General features: G+C 48.0%; 1 protein-coding gene across 4 annotated transcripts in view; it reads right to left on the reverse strand.

Moving 5' to 3' along the window:
- CACNA1E (calcium voltage-gated channel subunit alpha1 E) overlaps positions 1-17,371 on the reverse strand; it is a 312,745-nt gene that overhangs the window by 222,019 nt on the left and 73,355 nt on the right. For all 4 annotated transcript variants that reach the window (XM_019501773.1, XM_019501772.1, XM_019501771.1 and 1 more), the window contains 3 exons: positions 9,910-10,013; positions 6,805-6,957; positions 4,734-4,915 (listed from right to left, as the gene is read on the reverse strand). In XM_019501773.1, the coding sequence (XP_019357318.1) occupies positions 4,734-4,915; positions 6,805-6,957; positions 9,910-10,013 (439 nt within the window). The remainder of the gene's footprint in view (positions 1-4,733; positions 4,916-6,804; positions 6,958-9,909; positions 10,014-17,371) is intronic.

Consider the following 17,371-nt stretch of genomic DNA (forward strand, 5'->3'; position numbering starts at 1 on the left):
CTGAAGAGCAGCCATGATCAAGAATGCTGCATCTATCATGTATTATGATCAAATTCTAGTGAAACCGAGTGAAACTTACAGGCACAGAATGGAATCAGGGAATAGGTCAGCTGATGGTCTAGAATGGCTTTGGGCATAGCTGGTCTTACATCTGGTGCCAGGCTGAGGACACCAGTTCAGTCCATCTCATCATGCTTATCCATCAAGGAGACAGTCCTTCCATTACACACACACACACACACACACACACGAGACATTCTGCCACTTTCCTTACTTCCATTTCATTATTTAAAAAGGAAAAACAAAAATAAGTGTTGTTGTCTCTATTTCCATTGACAACATTTTGGCTACAGAGAGGACCTGCAGGCAAAGGAGGGGCCAGGAGTGACTGCAGCATTCCCACTTCCTTGGGAGGGTAATGTACCCCCATGAGATGAGAGCAATTGTACAATGCAATTGTTCTCAAACTAATCTGTGCAGAGTTGGCAGGCCATGCAGTGCTGACACTTCCTCCTTGTTTCCAGCTGCTTTCTGCAGAGCTCTGGGGGCTGTTAAGAGCTTGAATGTCTGGGAAAGTAGCTGGAAAGAAGCAGGAAGAGCAGCCTTGATACCCCCCCTGGCTGCCACATAAAAGGAGGAGGGAGAACAGGAGCCACCATCAGAGACTGGTGGAAGTCTCCAATCGGTCCCTTTGGTCACTGAGAGGAGAGAAGTCAGAAATCACCTGAAGGACGGTCATCTCTGATTGGGAAGGAATGTCCAGAAGAAAAAAAAAGAGAGATGCCCAGGCAACAGGTCTTAGAAAAAATGACCCCATGGTAAGATGGAGATTCAAGGAAGAAAAAGCAAACAAAACAAAATCCTTAAATACAAGGAAGTTTCTGAATGCTGCCCTGACATGACCTTACTAGGTAAGTACTTCCTGGGGACCTTATGATGTCCAATCAGAGGTGAAGTAGAAAGGCACCTGTAACTGGGGCCAGTTTGTGGTGGTCCTGCTAAAAAAGGACCCGAGTCGATGCAGCAGGGCTCAATGGGACTCTCCATAGAGCAGGGGTGCTTAACCCCTAGCCCACAGGCCAGGTCTGGCCCTCAGCACCTTGTCATCTGAGCTGTGTATCTCCCTGTTCATGGGAAGACCCATGGCCACAGCCATGTGTGCTAGATCCAGTGTGCAGGGTAACACAGGTCCTGATCTTGGGGCACTGGGCTGGACTGAGGCAATACAGGATCCTGGGGCCTGATCCCAGTATACAGAGCCCAGCAGAGGCAGCATGGGACTCTGGGACCCCAATCTCCATGCACAAGACCGGATGGAGGTGGTACAGGGTCCTGGGGCTCCAACTGCAGCATACTGGGCTAGATGAAGGCAGCAAAGGGTCCCATGATCCTGATCCTGGCACACAGGGCGACATGGAAGGGTGTGAGGTCCTGGGGCTCGAATCCTGACTTGTGGAACTAAGTGAGGGCAGTTTAGTCCAGATCTGGGAGTACAAGCCCAACACTGAGATGTAGGGTCTGATCTAGCTCACAGACCAGCCCCATGTCACTCATTTGGCCCACAGGGTCAAAAGGTGGAGCACCACTGCCATACAGCATGGACTCTGACAGTGCAGAACTGCCCTTTCTCTCTGGTGACTGAAACCCATTGCCCAAACAAGAGCTGGTAATAGCTTTTGCACGGGGATGTAAATGCATGTCTAAGTTCCAACAGAAACCAGAAACTTTCATATTTTTTATACACACCTGCTCTGTCATCTATTACTACGGTGATTTAAGACCTCACCATAACATACACCCTGATTCCACAGTTCACGATTAAGAGATCAACCAGGAATGGAGCATCTCTAAAATCCCACCAGTGCTGTGGAGCCGTCAGGAATAAGCACTAGCCCCAGAACTCAACCCAAGCCTGAACCTTAATTAAATGTTTTCTGAGTATGGATGGGCCTGAGCCACAGAGTCGGCTCGCTGCCTGGGGCTTTCACAGAGCAAAGGGTTATTTAGATTTTGAAGACTGGATTCTTTGGTTTTGAGCTTTGCAAATATTCTGTGAAGTTGTTTCTGGATAGTGGTAATGGTGATGGATGGAGGATGCTGTTTGTTTGGTGGGTTCACAGTTACCAGTGCAGTCCAGTATTCTCTGTTCATGTGGGGGTTCTGCTTTGACAGGAACTGGGGAGTTCAGCCTCATGCAATTAAATATCTAGCCTGATATCTAATATGAAGAAGTCTGAGAAATCAAGGCAAATTTTGCATGCTTTTTAGAGCCAAATAAGCAAGTCTTAGGGATGGGACATCCCAGTCCCCTGTAGCTGGGTGACCAGCAGTACTTGGAGCCCACAGACCACAGCCTGCAAGTCTCCTGAAAGACTCTTTGCGTGTTGCCTGATTGGTAAAGGCTTCATTATCTAGTTGTGTTCATTTGCCCATAGTCCAATTCTAAAGCCTGGCCTCCCCTAGTCCATCATTCCCAATGGATACCTGTCTATTGGGCTCAGGAAGCACTCACAAAAGCAACTCTCCTAAAAGCACTAGGAGACCTGCTTGAAATAGTGGCCACAGGGTTAGGGCCCACTTTCTGAGAGGACAGAACTGGACAAAATCCTAAGTGGGCAGGAGACGCAGCAGGTTGAAGTCCCATGGGTCATACAGATGGCCAGCTTTCAGACCAGGAGGAGACATGAAAGGACAGGGTATTAGAGGCAAGCAAAAGAAGCACTTGCCATACACAGAGAGGAAGTCATGAACGTGAGAATCAAACTGCCAAAGGCAGCGAGAGACACTGCAAATGTAAATGCATTTAAAAAAAGAGCGAGGCCCTGAGAAGAAAACAAGATTACAGAGTGTGAAAGCTAGTGAGGCAGGCAGGGGGATGGAGGTGGGCTGCAGCCCCAAATGTTCCCAGCCCCAGTATTCTGAGGTGAACAATAGGCTCAGAGACAGAGAGGTGTATTTCCTGCCCAGATCAAGCAGAGTGTAGGAGGAGCATGTGTATCTGATCTATACATTAGCTCACTCCCTCACATGTGTGCGTGTGTGAGAGACAGAGAGAAAATATGCGAGCACAGGAGATGAGCGTGCATGCGCACGTGTGAACAGGAGATGAGAATGACTAAGACAATCAGCCCATCAGGCCCTTCACCTCCTACTGCTGGACATTTCATGGGATACAACTGAACAGCAACCTAATGGACAACCCCTGTTTAAATGCTTCAGAGGTAAGGGGAATTATACCAGAAGTGTTCTGTGGAAGACAATCTCCTTGGCAGCATGTCTAGGTATCCACGGGCAGCAGTCAGTGGAGAGAAGTTTCTACTCCCATTTCCAAACTAAGAAATGTTAATCTTTAATTCCACAACACAGTTCTGCCACTCCTCGCCAGGGCACAGAATGCCAGACGCAAGCCATCTTCTTTAGCAGGAGGAAGATCAAAGTCCCCTGGTGGATCTGCCTATTTTTCTAAACTGTCCCCCGGTTTCCTAGTTGTTTAAGTGTCACTCACTGATCCCTTTTGGCTTGCTGAGCTATTCATACCCCCAAGAAGAGCCCTGCGTGAAGACACTGGTAAAGGTGAGGCAAGCAGAATTTTGTCTTTTCCTGTCCTACAATCAGATTAGAGACTCTGCTCACATAAGTAAACATTCACATGAAGAACTTTTTGGCACATCATCCAAGCCACAAACTGCACACTGCTTCCTGCTCTCCATTCAGTGTAGCTGATCACTCACAGATCTCCCTGTGAGAGATGCCAAGCTACACATTACTGTATGTTCCAGACACTGCAGGACATTAAGGGTGTGACACCACTGAAGACAACAGACATTACACTGGGGATGGATTTGGCCACACATCCCCTCCTGTACAGATTGCCCTCTTCTCATTCCCTGTCCCATCTCAGCCCCACAACACACATGGGTCCCTGTGCCATTTGGGACACTGCCAGGATACAGAACAACAATCCTAGCTCCTTTGCAAACAAAAGTAAAAACCATGACACTCAAGAAACTTCATCCATGAATCCAAAACCAGCCATGTGGCACGAAGACCCTCTGTGCCATCAGCACACAGCCCCCTCATATAGTTTCAAACAAAGCAACATGCAGAAATGCATGTATCATTTACCTCTGAGGAGACTGCATGTATTACTGAGCTGCAGCCATTTCAGAGCTCAGCAGATCACGTCTACAGTCCTGGGGTGGCACCTTAAAGTCTGGTGAAGTTTTGCATAGGGGTGACTTAGACATCTCTTCCACTTACACTGGGAAAAACAGTGCCCTGGAGCATGCTCATGGTGCACTGGTTGCAAACAGGTGTGTGAGCAATGTGGGGAGGGCTGATCTTTTCCATCTTTTCAGAAGCCAAACCCTTGGCAGGCCTGCGGCACTTAACCTGCTCCGTGACAACACAAATCCAGCTCAGGGATAAGGGCAAGGTGTCACATGTTCCTCTAAATAATTAGATTTCCCTCCTTTCCAGTGTTCTCAGATGTGCATTAGATAACAGGGCTGAGCCCAGGCTGTAGACATAAAGTAGATACCTGTCCTCCCTCAGCACTTTCTATCCAGCTGTTAAGTATCAGCTTCATCTCCATCATTAGCTCCAATGGAAGATCCTGGAGCACGTGACTTCCCCACACCTGCATGCTTTGTTCAGGAAATGTGCCCCACCTCTGCTTCCTTGCCCCATGAAGTGCCAGAGATCCCCAGTGCACCACTGCAGGCCTTACTCACGTTGTACAGCACTGTGGTCCACCCTTCCATGGTAATGCACTGGAAGACGGTCAACACAGCAAAGAGGATGTTGTCAAACTGAGTGATCCCATCATTGGGACCAATCCACTCCTTACATTCGTAACCCGGGGGGCACCCCTGCACTCCACAGGGATGAGGAGGGTCCAGCTCTTCTAGTTCACCTGCAATCACAGAGATAAAGGAGGCACTGAGGTGAGGTAGACAGGCACAAGCTCCAATATCCAAAGGAAGGTTAGGGGGGATTTGCCTCCTGCTGCAGTAATGCTCTCCTGTCCAAGGGTTACTTAGGTTCTCTGGAATTTGCATGACCTGCAGCGCCCTGATGTTCCAGCCCAACCAGGGTTTATTGCTTTCTCTCACTGACCCCAGTGTTGTGTCAATGCATCTCATTCTCACCCTGAAGCCCTCCCAGTGAATGATGCCCCAGAGTGCAAATGACACACTCAATACACCTCATTCTTGACCTGCAACAAAGCCCAATTTCCTGGGTTTGGCTCCTCCTGAGCAGGAATGGCCAGTTATGTTGAAGCACATCCACCTCTCATTCAACTTCCCTTTCTGCCTGACTCTCCTTGGACTGGAAGCTTCTCAGGGCAAAGACGGCTCCTTTCCTGCCTGTCTGGAAACTATCCAGCACATGGCGGGCGCCTTCATTAACAGACAATAATTTTCTAAAAAGGTGGCAGCATTTCTTCTCTGTATTGAAATGTTACCAGCTCTGGCTATTTAGATGCAAGACTTGTGATATATGGGGTGTTCCTCAGAGGACAATGAGGATCTCATCTTTTATTTGTTAACAGAGCAGGCTGGTGGTCCTTCTGGTTCTCAAGAGTGCATCCAAAAGACCCAAAAGGAAATGCAAAGGCAGACCTCATTTTCATTAGTATTTTAAGTCTCATAACCTTAAACTGATTTTTGCAGGCTAACTCCTGATTTATGGTTGGCTCTACTGAGCCTGAGAAACAGGAACCCTCCTCTTTTAAAATGAGATCAACTTCTATTAGATGCCAGAAGATAACTACCCCGGTTTCTGACATCTACCTTTTTTGTTTTTTGATTGATTGACTGATTTATTGATAAAGAATGCTCAGACTGTCAGCTACTGGGGCTTGGAGAGCACAAATGTCTTTAAAAGTCTTTGGGCCCCTTAAGAGCTAGAAGTCTACAAAATGTAGCTCCCCAGGAAGAACAAAGGATCCAGAGGTTTTATGACCTACGAAAAATCATTTGGGGTCTATACAAGGGATGCTCAGAACTCAGTAGGTAGAAAGCATAGGACTAAGTACAAAAGAGTAATTTGAATGGCATTGCTCTTATCTGAGTTTCATTCTGTTAAATAATGCCAGCCCAGAGAAACAGAACTAGAAGTGACTTATTAGAGTTTGTATCTACTCCCCTGCCTGCTAAATCCATTCACTGTCTAAGAGGGAGGTTATCCCTGGCTGAAATTTCTAATAAATCAATCCATCTCTTCATCTCCATAAGAAAGTTGGTCAGAAAATAGGAAATGATTCCATGAAAATGTATCCCCATTTTCCCAGTGTTCCTGGCACCCTCCCCAATTGACAACATGGTCCATGAAGAGAATGACAGAGTATAACATTCAATAGAGAAGGAAAGCCAATTGATGAACCCTAAGCTCCAGATGTGTTGCACCTCTGTCTAGGATATATCAGAGATGACAAGTAGTAAGCTGTAAGACAGGTGGCCTTAGGTTTCAGCCAGTACTGCTGTGAAGTGGCATTTATCTATACAGCGTCCTTCAGAAGCAGTGGTTCAGGATTTTCTCAGTCATTGGCTTTATGAAATGACAGCTGTGTTGGTGTCTACAGTGTCAGTGTTAACACACAAACATCAACCCACTGCACTGCTTATGTCAAGTATGACAACCTGAACCAGAAAGGCTGGGGTTCCCAAAGTGGGCTCATCATATTCACTTAGCTCCATATGAAAACAAACAGACCCTTTTATCCTCAACTCGTCCTGCTGTACCTTACTTGCATGATATAAAGAACAGCACAAAAAAGGAGATAGAAGACCACTTCCCTACCTGAATTATTTGCGTAGCAAGCCCGGTGCAGCTTCCCACTGTAGAACTCCAGGCCAATGATGGCAAACATCAGAATAGCAAAAAAGAGCAGCAGGCCTATCTGGAGAAGAGGCACCATGGCCTTCATGATGGACTTCAACACGATCTGTAAACCTAAATGAGAGGAGAGAGAACACAGCTCATGGACAGTCCCCATCACCAGGCCTAACAAATTACTATAGTCCTTCTTCTTTCCTCAAGAGGGTCTCTTAGCAAGAACAGGATGAACCTTAGAGATGACAAAGGATCAACAGTCACCCAAACACATGAAGACACAGACCAAAGTACACAGTGAAGGAGTCCTTGCCAAAAAGTCTGAAATTTGAACAGAGCTTTCTCTCAGCCATCATTCTCTAACTGCAGAGATCCACCATCAGGGCAGAGAGGAAAGCTGTACCCTTAGGGAAGCAGCATGGTCCATGGAAAGTGCACCAGATGTAGGAGATCTCAGTTCTGTCTGGCTTCACTGCCAATTTGTTCATCACCATGGGCAAGTCATCTCACTGGGTTTTGTCTTTGGTTTCCCCTCACCCTTTGACTGCTTAGTCTATTCAGACTGAAAACTCCTCAGGACGGGCAGTCTCTTACTGTGTGTCATGCAAAACATTGTACCATGGGGCCCTGATCTGAGCTAGAAAAGCTACCATGATAAAATAACAGCAGCCTCTCCTCTGTGTTTTAGGACTGTGTGGAAATTGCAAGGTAAGCAGGTGGGGCCACATTTTGAAGGCTCAGAGCAGCAGATGCAAAATTGCTCTGTATCCACTTCACAAGCAATAACATATGCTTACACACCCATGAACATTTTATGCACAAAAAATAAAGGCAGTGCATATATAGCTCCCTGCTTCCATGCAAAATTACTTAGTTTGTGCATCCAAAGGCAGGCCTGTGTGCACACCCAGGAGTTAGGTGCACAACCTATGTAATACATTTCTTGTCTGATAACTTTCATGGCTTTTGCAGACACTTACTTTGGATAATGATGTGGGAAAAGCTATTGGGAGCACAAGCAGTGTTTCTAAGTTTCTAAGTAACTTGGCAGAGGAGGAGAGTTTTTAAGAATTTTCCCTATCTGAACTTCATGGTCCAAGAGAGCCACTGATAGGTGGGGCACTGACAGGTGGGCACAGTAGTACAGTGTATGCTTTCTTTATACAACTCAGCCTCAGCACTTTACTCCTGACCTAATCTTTCAATTAGGGCATTTCCAGAGCTGGGACTAAGTCACACTGCGACTGCTTGCTTGCTGCCTAATTATTTTTTAAAGAGTGGATTTACTACTGGCATGAAATGTCAGGCAGAGATAGGACACATAGGGAACATGAAGGGCAAGTTCTTTTATCTATTCTTTCTTTGCAAAGAGGCCCTCACCCGGCTATTCTGAGAGCATCACCTAGGCCAGTAAGATAGGGAGTTCAGTCTCAAACCAGAGGATGACTTCTGTAACATGGACACTGTGCACTAGAAACCAGACAGCAGCCACAGGCTCCTCTCCCACAGACCACCAAACAGTGGTCAGACAGTAAATGATTTGGGAGTCACACCCTGGAGACAGAAGGCTCCATATGCTATGACCAAGTCCTGGTGACAGTTAACCCAAAGGACATGATGTCCTCTTGGGATACCCTGCTGGTGAACAAATTTCATTCTCCCCTCTGGTCTCCCTCCAAAATGGAAAGCCTTGTGCACTCCTTCACCCACAGTCCCGGCATGACCCAGTCTACCAATTTACTGGTGCATGCAAAATGCTGTATACTGGGTGTCCGGAAGAAGAAGGGATTAAGAGTAGCAAGTAGACTGACTTCTTTACATATCCCCATCATGTAGATGAAAGTGAAAATGAAATCTCCCCAGAAAAAAACCTCAGGCCTGGAAGGATCCAACCACCCATTGTCTTCTGCATGGCAGCTGAACAAGAATCTCTGGGTTCAGTCAATTCTTTAGATTCCCAACCTTGATCCACTAGAGAGTAATTGGGCCTTCCACTGGCTGTGAAGGAGGAAAAACTACCAACGGCCTGCAAAATCTTTTCATCCAGGAGTTTGTCATGCTTCCTCCTGGGTTACCAAAGGGGCCTGTGAGAACAAGGAAAAGGGAGAGCTGAGCTCCTTCTTCCTGGAAAATGCTAAATTCTGGTCTCCTTGGCTAGGGACAGAAGTTACACATAAACAGGTTTAAGTCATCAGAAACTGGTTTAAAGCTGTAACAGAACAGAAGCTCGGTGCACATAAACCAGTTTCAAAATAGCAGAAACTGGTTTAAGGTAAAATTGGTTGAATGTAGTATCAGACTTAACTGATTTGAGTCAAACCATTTTATGAAATTTCTGTCCCAGAGCCCTTCCTGGTTCAAAGTTATATCAGAGTCCCCCAGCATCCCAGCATGCTTTCCAGCCCTGGGCTGGGCTGTGCTGTCTCTTCCAGCAGAGAAGGGTTTGGCTGGGGGGAAGTGGGGAGGCAGGACTGCCTTCCCAGGAAAACCCCAGCTTGCGTCTGGGGCCAGGGAGGGTGGTAAACACCCCTTCCCCCGAGTACAGAGCTTCACTGCTGCTAAACTTACTGCTGGCTGTGACTGTGGACTACAAATCCCAGAGGCACCTGGAAGCAGGAAGAAGTAGTGATGAGCAACCCTGCAGAGTCCTCCTGCTGTCACTGTGGACTGCAAATCCCAGAGACCTCAAGAGCAGCAGGAAGAGGAAGCGAACACACAGCCCATGCTGGCTACATGCCAGAGAGCCATGCTCTAGCACCCCCCAGCTTCTGGCCTGAGCCACTGCAGGCATGTGGCTGCATTTCCTTAATCAAAAGTAAATGTGTCCCCAGTTGTTTCTCAGTTTAATCTCTGCATCTTAGACTACCTGCAAATACTAAATCAATTCAGCTTCCGGCTTTTAGACTGTCTGTACTTAGCCCTTGAAGTCAGTGGATTTTCACCAGTGACTTCAGTGTGACTATGACTTCACTCTCTCCATCCCGAGTGATCCTATAAGGGTTTTTCCAAGCCTGAAAGGCACAAAGGATGAAAATAAATAGGCCTGGCAAGGGACCAGGAGATGAGACTTACTGGGAATGCCTGAGACGAGCTTCAGAGGTCTGAGCACACGCACTGCCCGCAGCGTCCTCAGATCCACGTGTGTGTTGAAGTGGGTTCCAGCTGTGGCAAGGATGCTGCAGCCAAATCATAAGAAAGCAGAGTCACTATTTATAGAGCCTTGGCAGTGCAAACATTACTTGAAGAAGGAGGTAGAATGGCTCGGCCATCACCGTCGAGGCACCTGACAGCCTGAATTGGCGCACCTTGCCCTCCAGTGAGTCAGCTCTGTGCGCTCAGTCTAAACATAGCAGTGTTTGCTGAGAGATAAAGATAATAATTAAAATCAACACACTGGGGCCAAGATCTGCATTCCCAGCCTGAGCTCAGTGAGATCCACCCAGCACTGCACTGAGGCATCGAGTTGAAGGCTCAGCCTTTGGCCTGGATCCTCAGGACTGGCCCTTTGACATAAGGGCAAGTCAGGAGGTGTAGGTGCTATACCAATTGGACAACTTTCTGATCACAGAGCTGCTGATCATCAGTTCAGACCCAACACACACTTTAGAGCAGCTTCAAGGCTGCACTAGGTTTTGCCCGGTGGTAACATCCATCCCTCACTTTGGCACTGGTAGACCAGCCTTTAATGGTCGCATAAGCCAGAATCAGGCGTCCTGTCAACCCCCACATCAGCACAGGGTATGCAGCACACCACAGTGCCATGCAGAGGAGCTGAGCTAATTCTGAGTAAGAAGCAGTGTACTTTAGCCCAAGCAAAGCAGTATGCTAAGGCACTCTGAATTAGCTAGATCCAGTATCTCTATATGGCACTGCACTGTGCCAAGTAGACATGCCCTCAGCATGTGGTGGAATACACCCAGCAGTAGCAAGTAAGCTTGAATCAACTAAGCTTTACAGTTTACATTGCCACTTACATCTGCATGGCTCTGACTGCAAAGGGCTCCCAGATAAGGAAGGAAGTGTTTTATACCCTGTTGTCTCCGGTGTAAGCCACTCTGGTGCCAGGCAAGGGGAAAGGCAGATTCCAACATCCATGCAAAGTAGCATGAACCATTAGCAGCTCCCTGTAATTATATCCTGAGTTTTTAAGACTGTTGATATGGTGCTCTTCAGAACTGTTACTTTTCTTATGGGATCAATTTAGTCTCCCTCCAGGGCACTATCAATCTGGAGCAGAGACAGCACTCAGAAGATCAGCGTCTTTCCCCAGGTAGTTACTGACACAACTCAGGATTAATACTCTTCAAGCTAAAGTTAACATGTGCCTTGAACCTGTCAGTGTCACAGCACAGCTGGACAATGGTGGAGTCCAGCCTTGGGGACTGAACAGTAAGCAGCAACCATGATGGGAAGAGAAACAACCAATGAGGTATACTTCTGTAAGGAGGCCACATATCCCTGTGACCTGAGGGGGGTTAAATAGAGTGCATGTGCTCAACCTGTCTCCAGAAAGGGTGCAGATAGGGCCGCCTTGCTGGAATGTAGATGCTACATGTCACAGCAGGAAACTGAGCATCAGGTAGTGATTAATCTTGTACAGAAAGGCCAGATTAGGAGTCAGGGAGTGAGGGCCTTCCCTTGTGCAGCCCACATAAGCATCATACACAATACCAGAACTGCTCAGGCCTTGCTGTTTTCAGGGTGTGAGTCACCTACTGGCAGAGGGCAGGGACAGCTGGAGGTGCATACAGGCTGCCTGCTCCACCAAGAGCAGCTCTCTCCCCACAGCTGTGCCTGTACCCCATGATCTGGCCCTGCAAATGGAAGGATTTGCTTTAATCAAGGAGCGTGTTATGGGAGCTTCCAGGCTGCAGCCTAGTGCACACTAACACAGAGCCCCATGTCCCACCACGTTCCAAGTGACGGGAACTTTACTGTGAGCATACAACCTAAAGGAGCTGAAGTGATCTTACTCTCTTCAAACAAGCCAGAATCACCAACTCACAAACATACCATAACTGTCAGAACAGGTAGTGTTCTTCTTAAAGCCCCAGCTCTTGGACTCATGTGACAAACTCCTCCATGACCATTTCAGGCTGGACATAAGGAAGAACTTCTTTACAGTCCAAGCCCCCAGGGTTTGGAATAGACTGCCGCCGGAGGTGGTTCAAGCACCTACTTTGAACACCTTCAAGAGAAATTTGGATGTTTATCTTGCTGGGATCCTATGATCCCTGCTGACTTCCTGCCCCTGGGGCAGGGGGCTGGACTTGATGACCTTCCGAGGTCACTTCCAGCCCTAGTGTCTATGAAATATGAAATCTATGATTACATCCAAACTCCAGGCTTCATTCAATAAGGATGTAAATGTTGAGCCTTTGGGTCCATAGAGAAGAGCTCAGAAACTAGAAGGCAAATGGGAATTCCCAACGAGTCATTTATAAAATGTCACTATTGTTAGGCTAATCTCATGATTTTTGGCTGGGGGCCTGACTTTCAGTTCCTGAATGCTTGGCATTGATGATATGGCAAGGCACACACTGAATTGTCCTACCACAGGCTTACAGAGGAGACTAGTAATCCCCAGCTTTCCAACCCAAGCTCATGTGCAGGACTTCTGCCTTCCAATATCTTTCCTCACCAGCACAGCAGAATGGCTGCATAGATCCAAAGCAATAAGTGATAAGCAGGACAGAGAATAAGAAGGAACCTAGACTTGAATTAGTGAAAGGATCACTGTGTGGTCACCAGGTTACTGCTGCCTAGGAAAAGGATCTAGGCCAGAGAGGGAAGTGTGCATCATGTTGCCATTTCCACCCCTACCCAACCTGTGCTTTTTACTGCCCAGTCTTGAGATCAACAGGCCAGATTCACAACAGTCTTATGATGCTTATGATGATGTCTGCTCACCCAACACAGAGTGCCAGGCCTTGTGCTTCATCATATGCCCATGAAGGGGTGGATCTGGGAGGTTCAGTGGTGCAGTCACACCTCTCTCCCCCCCTTCCACACTAGGTCACATGCTGACAGCTCCAGTTCCCTGGGGACCCAGACTCCTGAGTCACCTACAGTGTCCAAGGAGGGCTGGAGTGTGGTGCTGCTTGGGACACCCAAGGGAACCAGGTGAGGAAGGGGGCACTCATTCATTGACACTGCTATCTCAGGCTGACTGAAGACAGGGGAAGCTCCACAAGCACTCGTGGCTCACTCAAGTTTGGGGCTGCCAGAAGTGGCTGTGCAGGATGCTGGACTCCACAGCAGCAGGCAGGTTTCTACTCTTTCCTTCTCCACCATGTTTCCTCTGCTGTCCCAGGAAGCAGGTAGAGGCTGGGCCCCATCCTGCACTTGTTTCTGGCCAGCAGGCAACACCCCATATGACTGATTGGGGGCAGATGCTGGAAAGAGGGACCTGTCCACAGCAACTGCTGTCCCTGGCCTAGCCCAGCACCTTATGCTCCTGCTCATAGAAGCTCCCAGCCACAGTGGGGCAGGAGTGGCTCTGGGACCTAGGTTAGCTGGGGACAGTGTTAGCAGCAGGCAGTCCTCCTTCCTGCACCCAGAGGTAAACCGCTGGAGAGAGGAAGGGGAAGGGGAAGGGGAAGGGGAAGAGAGGAGGGGAACAGTTGGGTTGCCCAAAGGGGTGGGGAAGGTCTTACCTGTTTTGGGAATTCAAAATAGTCCTGGTAGATGCTGCCACAGCATGGTCTAGTCACTGGGAGGTTTTAGGGAAGTGGTGAGACCCCCCTGAATTCCTAAATCTGCCCATGTTGCCATACGTACAGCCTTCCAGTCACTCTTTTGGCTGCCTGTCTAGGATGTTACCCCACACCCACTGCTGTGCTGGAGAAGCACGTGCTATCTTGTGTGCCCTACTGTGCATCACATGATGACCTGAAAAAAACAAGCCTCAGGATTATGCCCTCAGCTGATGTGAACTGCCAGAGCTCCCTGGAAGTTGGTTCAACCAGGCAGATCTTCACCAGCTCATGGTCTGGCCTCGGTGGTCTCTGAGCTACAGAGAGAGTTCACAAGGGGCATTACTAACTCTGCATCCAGCCTATTCTGGAAAAAGCAGGGAGGGGAAGGGAAGCAGTATGTGAGTGTGGGGGGGAGGTGGGGCACAGAGGAAGTTGAAGGGGGAGAAAGAGAAGACAGGGAGAAGAGTGGGACAGAGGGAGGGAGCAACCTCAGGGCTGTTTGCAGCAATCCAAAAACCTAGGGAAATTGGGTCATTGTTCCACTAATTCATCTAATTACAGGCCAGAACAGCTCTCTGCTATGTCTCCTGTGTGCTGAGCAATTAGCGCTCCTTCTACTCTTGCTCCCTGATGTACAGTGGGTACAAACCTGCCCCCCTCAGAAAGAGGAGTTCTGTTTCCTAGGATACACCGACAGGAGGAACTATTTAACATCAAATCAGGTTGTTACAACTGAGTTCTTTTCCCCCTTCTGCTTATGATGATGGATTTGAAAATGGTAAATTGGGAAGCACTGAGAAATAAACACCTGTTGTCTAGCTAACCTGGAAGCTGCTTTGGGCCGCGATTCTTGCCTGACAGTATCGTGCCACTGCATTTAATAATAAAAACATCTGTTAAGGTAATGCCTAAGGCCCTACCGCAAAGCAAGCCCTGTTGCTCTGGGTGCTGGACAAACACAAGTGCGGCCGACTGACCCTGCCCCTAGGAACAAGACAAGTACAGGGTGGTATTCAGGGTGTGAATAATGGGGACAGGGGAGAACACCGTGCTTGTTCCACATTAGCTTTGGGGAGGAGGGGTACGTGGAAGGGGGCAAAATAAAAAGGGAAAGAAATTGAAGTGAGAGGGCTATCAAAGGGAAGGGGAGAAGGAGACAAGGCAGGGGAGAAGAGGGTTAATAGGTGTGGAGAAGGGCTTAAGTGAAAGGTTGGAGCCAACAGTCCCTCAGGACAAGGTTGTCAAAGTCCAGTTCCCCCTGTAGAAAGCCCCATGAGCTGCTTCTGCACTTGTTCCTACTGGTTGGAGTCTCTGGCTGGTTCCTTTTTGTAATTTTCTCTCATGACCACATGGACCCTGGGGTTTTAGTGCCCCCCAACATGGCAGAGCATTTCCTCTGAACCATTCTGGAGATGTCCAGGAAGGTGTCCCAGCTTGGCCCCTATAATGCCTTTTCTCCTCTCCCAACCCCAAAAGCAGCAATCCCCGCTTCAGCTGCTTCCACAATTGCTCTCAACATGCATGGATGGCATGCACCCTCTTACCCACAGGAACCCACTATAGGGCATGTCCAGTAAAATGCACTGGTTCCTGAAGCATATGCACTAGAACAACCAGAATCCCACTCGTCTGCTCAGCAGTCTGACTGGCTGCATTTGGCCTCTGACAAGAAAGCACAGCTGTCTTCCTTGCCTGTGGGTAGGCACTACTGTGGTTCCTTCAGCTAATCTTCCTCCTGTCCAAAAATGCCTCAGGGAAGGAGTACAGCAGGAGTGAGAAAACAGGAAGCCAGGAAAAGGGAAATATATAGGGGCTCTAGGGAGCAGACATGAGTTGGGGGGTTCAAGGGAGGAAAAAGGAAAAAAGAGTCAGGGCAAGAGAAATGCAGGGAGAGTAGATGGGATAATAAAAAAGGAGGCCTTGGCATCAGGACTCTAGGGCAAGGGAGGAGACACCGGATGCCAACAGAGGGCCAATGCAGGCAGGGATCTGCAAGCAGAACTTGCCACAGGCTGTGAATGCAGAGGGGCCAAAAGAGGAAGGGAGGAGAGAATAGAAAAGTCAATAGAAAGGAGGAAAGGAAGTTCAAGGTGGGAGCAGAAGAGAGATAGAACAGGATAAGAGTGCAAAAGTATGTGTGCGTAAAAGAAGGACTTACCAAGAAACTGCTCCACTCTGTCTCAGACACCTCACTGAGAAAACCTCTTACCCTGAACACTTCCTCCAGCCATTTCCAGACTAATCCTACTGATGTCCCCTCACCATACAGCCCCAAGCCAGGCCCCTACAGTTTTCCCCTTAGCTTGCTATCAGAACTCTCAACAAGCCTTCAGCCAATGTTACCCCTTAAGCCAATGTTAATCTGCTCCAACATCACCCAGCCCCCAGAGTGGCTTTTCCCCATAGGACAGGGGAATCAAGATGAGGTAGGAGATTGGATGCAGCAATGTGACCAGCTACCATACTTGGGTAGTCATGGCATCTGTTTTAGACACACCTAATGTCAGTCATTCTTTTGAGGTCCAATGAACTGCATGGCTAAGAGATCCCCGATGTAACAATTTTCAGAAAACCGCTCTCTTTCTATAAAAGATCCTTATCTTTGGGTCTGCTCCTCATACACACGCTCTTCTCCCTTCATCCAAAGCAGCTCAGATTTCCTGGCCTTCCCATTGTGCTGGAGGCAAAGGGAGCTGTTTTCCCTGTATGCTACTCTACTTTCAGCTCCCAGTTCAACACCAGCACTTTATTTTAAGCATGTGAGTAGTCCTATTGACTTCAATTAGGCACATATATGAGTACCTTGCTGACGGGGGTCTTAATTAAGTTAAAAGTGCCTAGGATTGAAGCCTAAGATAGTTGCTTTGTTAAATTGGCTGTTAAAACAAAAATCAATAAGTATTATAAATTGCCATTATATAGTAATGTCTAGGAGGGAGCAGGGATGAGAAGCTTAGATTTCTTCCATTTCACTGCTGAGAACTAAAGCTGAGGTTCTGCTGCAACCTGAACCCATTTCTCTCCAAAAGGGATAACTGGATTCCAGTCCAGACCAACAGTGTTTGGTACGAGGCTGTTCTTCATGCCTGGGGCAGGCAGAGATCCCCAGGAGTCTCTTTTTTGTTTCCATATGTGCGTGTGCTTGGGTGTCCAAACAAGCCTCAAAAGCTGAAGCAAAGCCCAATCTGAAACCACCGAGTTTTGACTCGGTGTCAGGCCAAAACTATTCAAAACTGCCTGTGGGCTGACAGGGACTCAGCCTCAGTTATTCATACTTTCCCCACAGCTTGGCTGGGCTACAGCATTGCCTATATCTAAGCACAAAGCCTTCAGCACTAAGGAAACTCCAGCACTGCAGAACACCACGGCGCAGCTCCTCAACCTTGTCTACTGCCAGTTCATTAAACCCACCCTCCGCTCCCTGTCCTGGCTTCCTATGGAATATCATATTCAATTTGAGATCTCAATCCTTATCTTCACAGTGCTCTGCAGCCTGACTCTAGGATTTCTAAAATATGAATGAAGCTCTGAGGTGAAGGCCATGGTCAGCAGCTTTGCTCCTGAGGCAGAATGGCGCTCTCCACAATGAGGGGGAAGCTGGTCGGAGCAGAGGATGCAGCTTTCTCAGGGGGTGGCTTCCAACCAGGCAGCATGCTCACCTAGGAGCTAAGGACCAGGGTAAACCTTATTGCTTTCCACTCTAGAAACAAAGCACATTTCCTCACTCTTGCCTGCTCTAACAGACACTAGGCAACATGTGCACATACATTTATAATTTTTAAAAGTCCAAAATAAGACACCATGCTGCTCACTTTTCTCTCTTACCCCCCCCCCCC

The sequence above is a fragment of the Gavialis gangeticus genome, unplaced genomic scaffold (assembly GCF_001723915.1).
Source record: "Gavialis gangeticus isolate Ggan-Ray unplaced genomic scaffold, GavGan_comp1, whole genome shotgun sequence".
In the NCBI taxonomy this organism is placed as follows: Eukaryota; Metazoa; Chordata; order Crocodylia; family Gavialidae; genus Gavialis; species Gavialis gangeticus.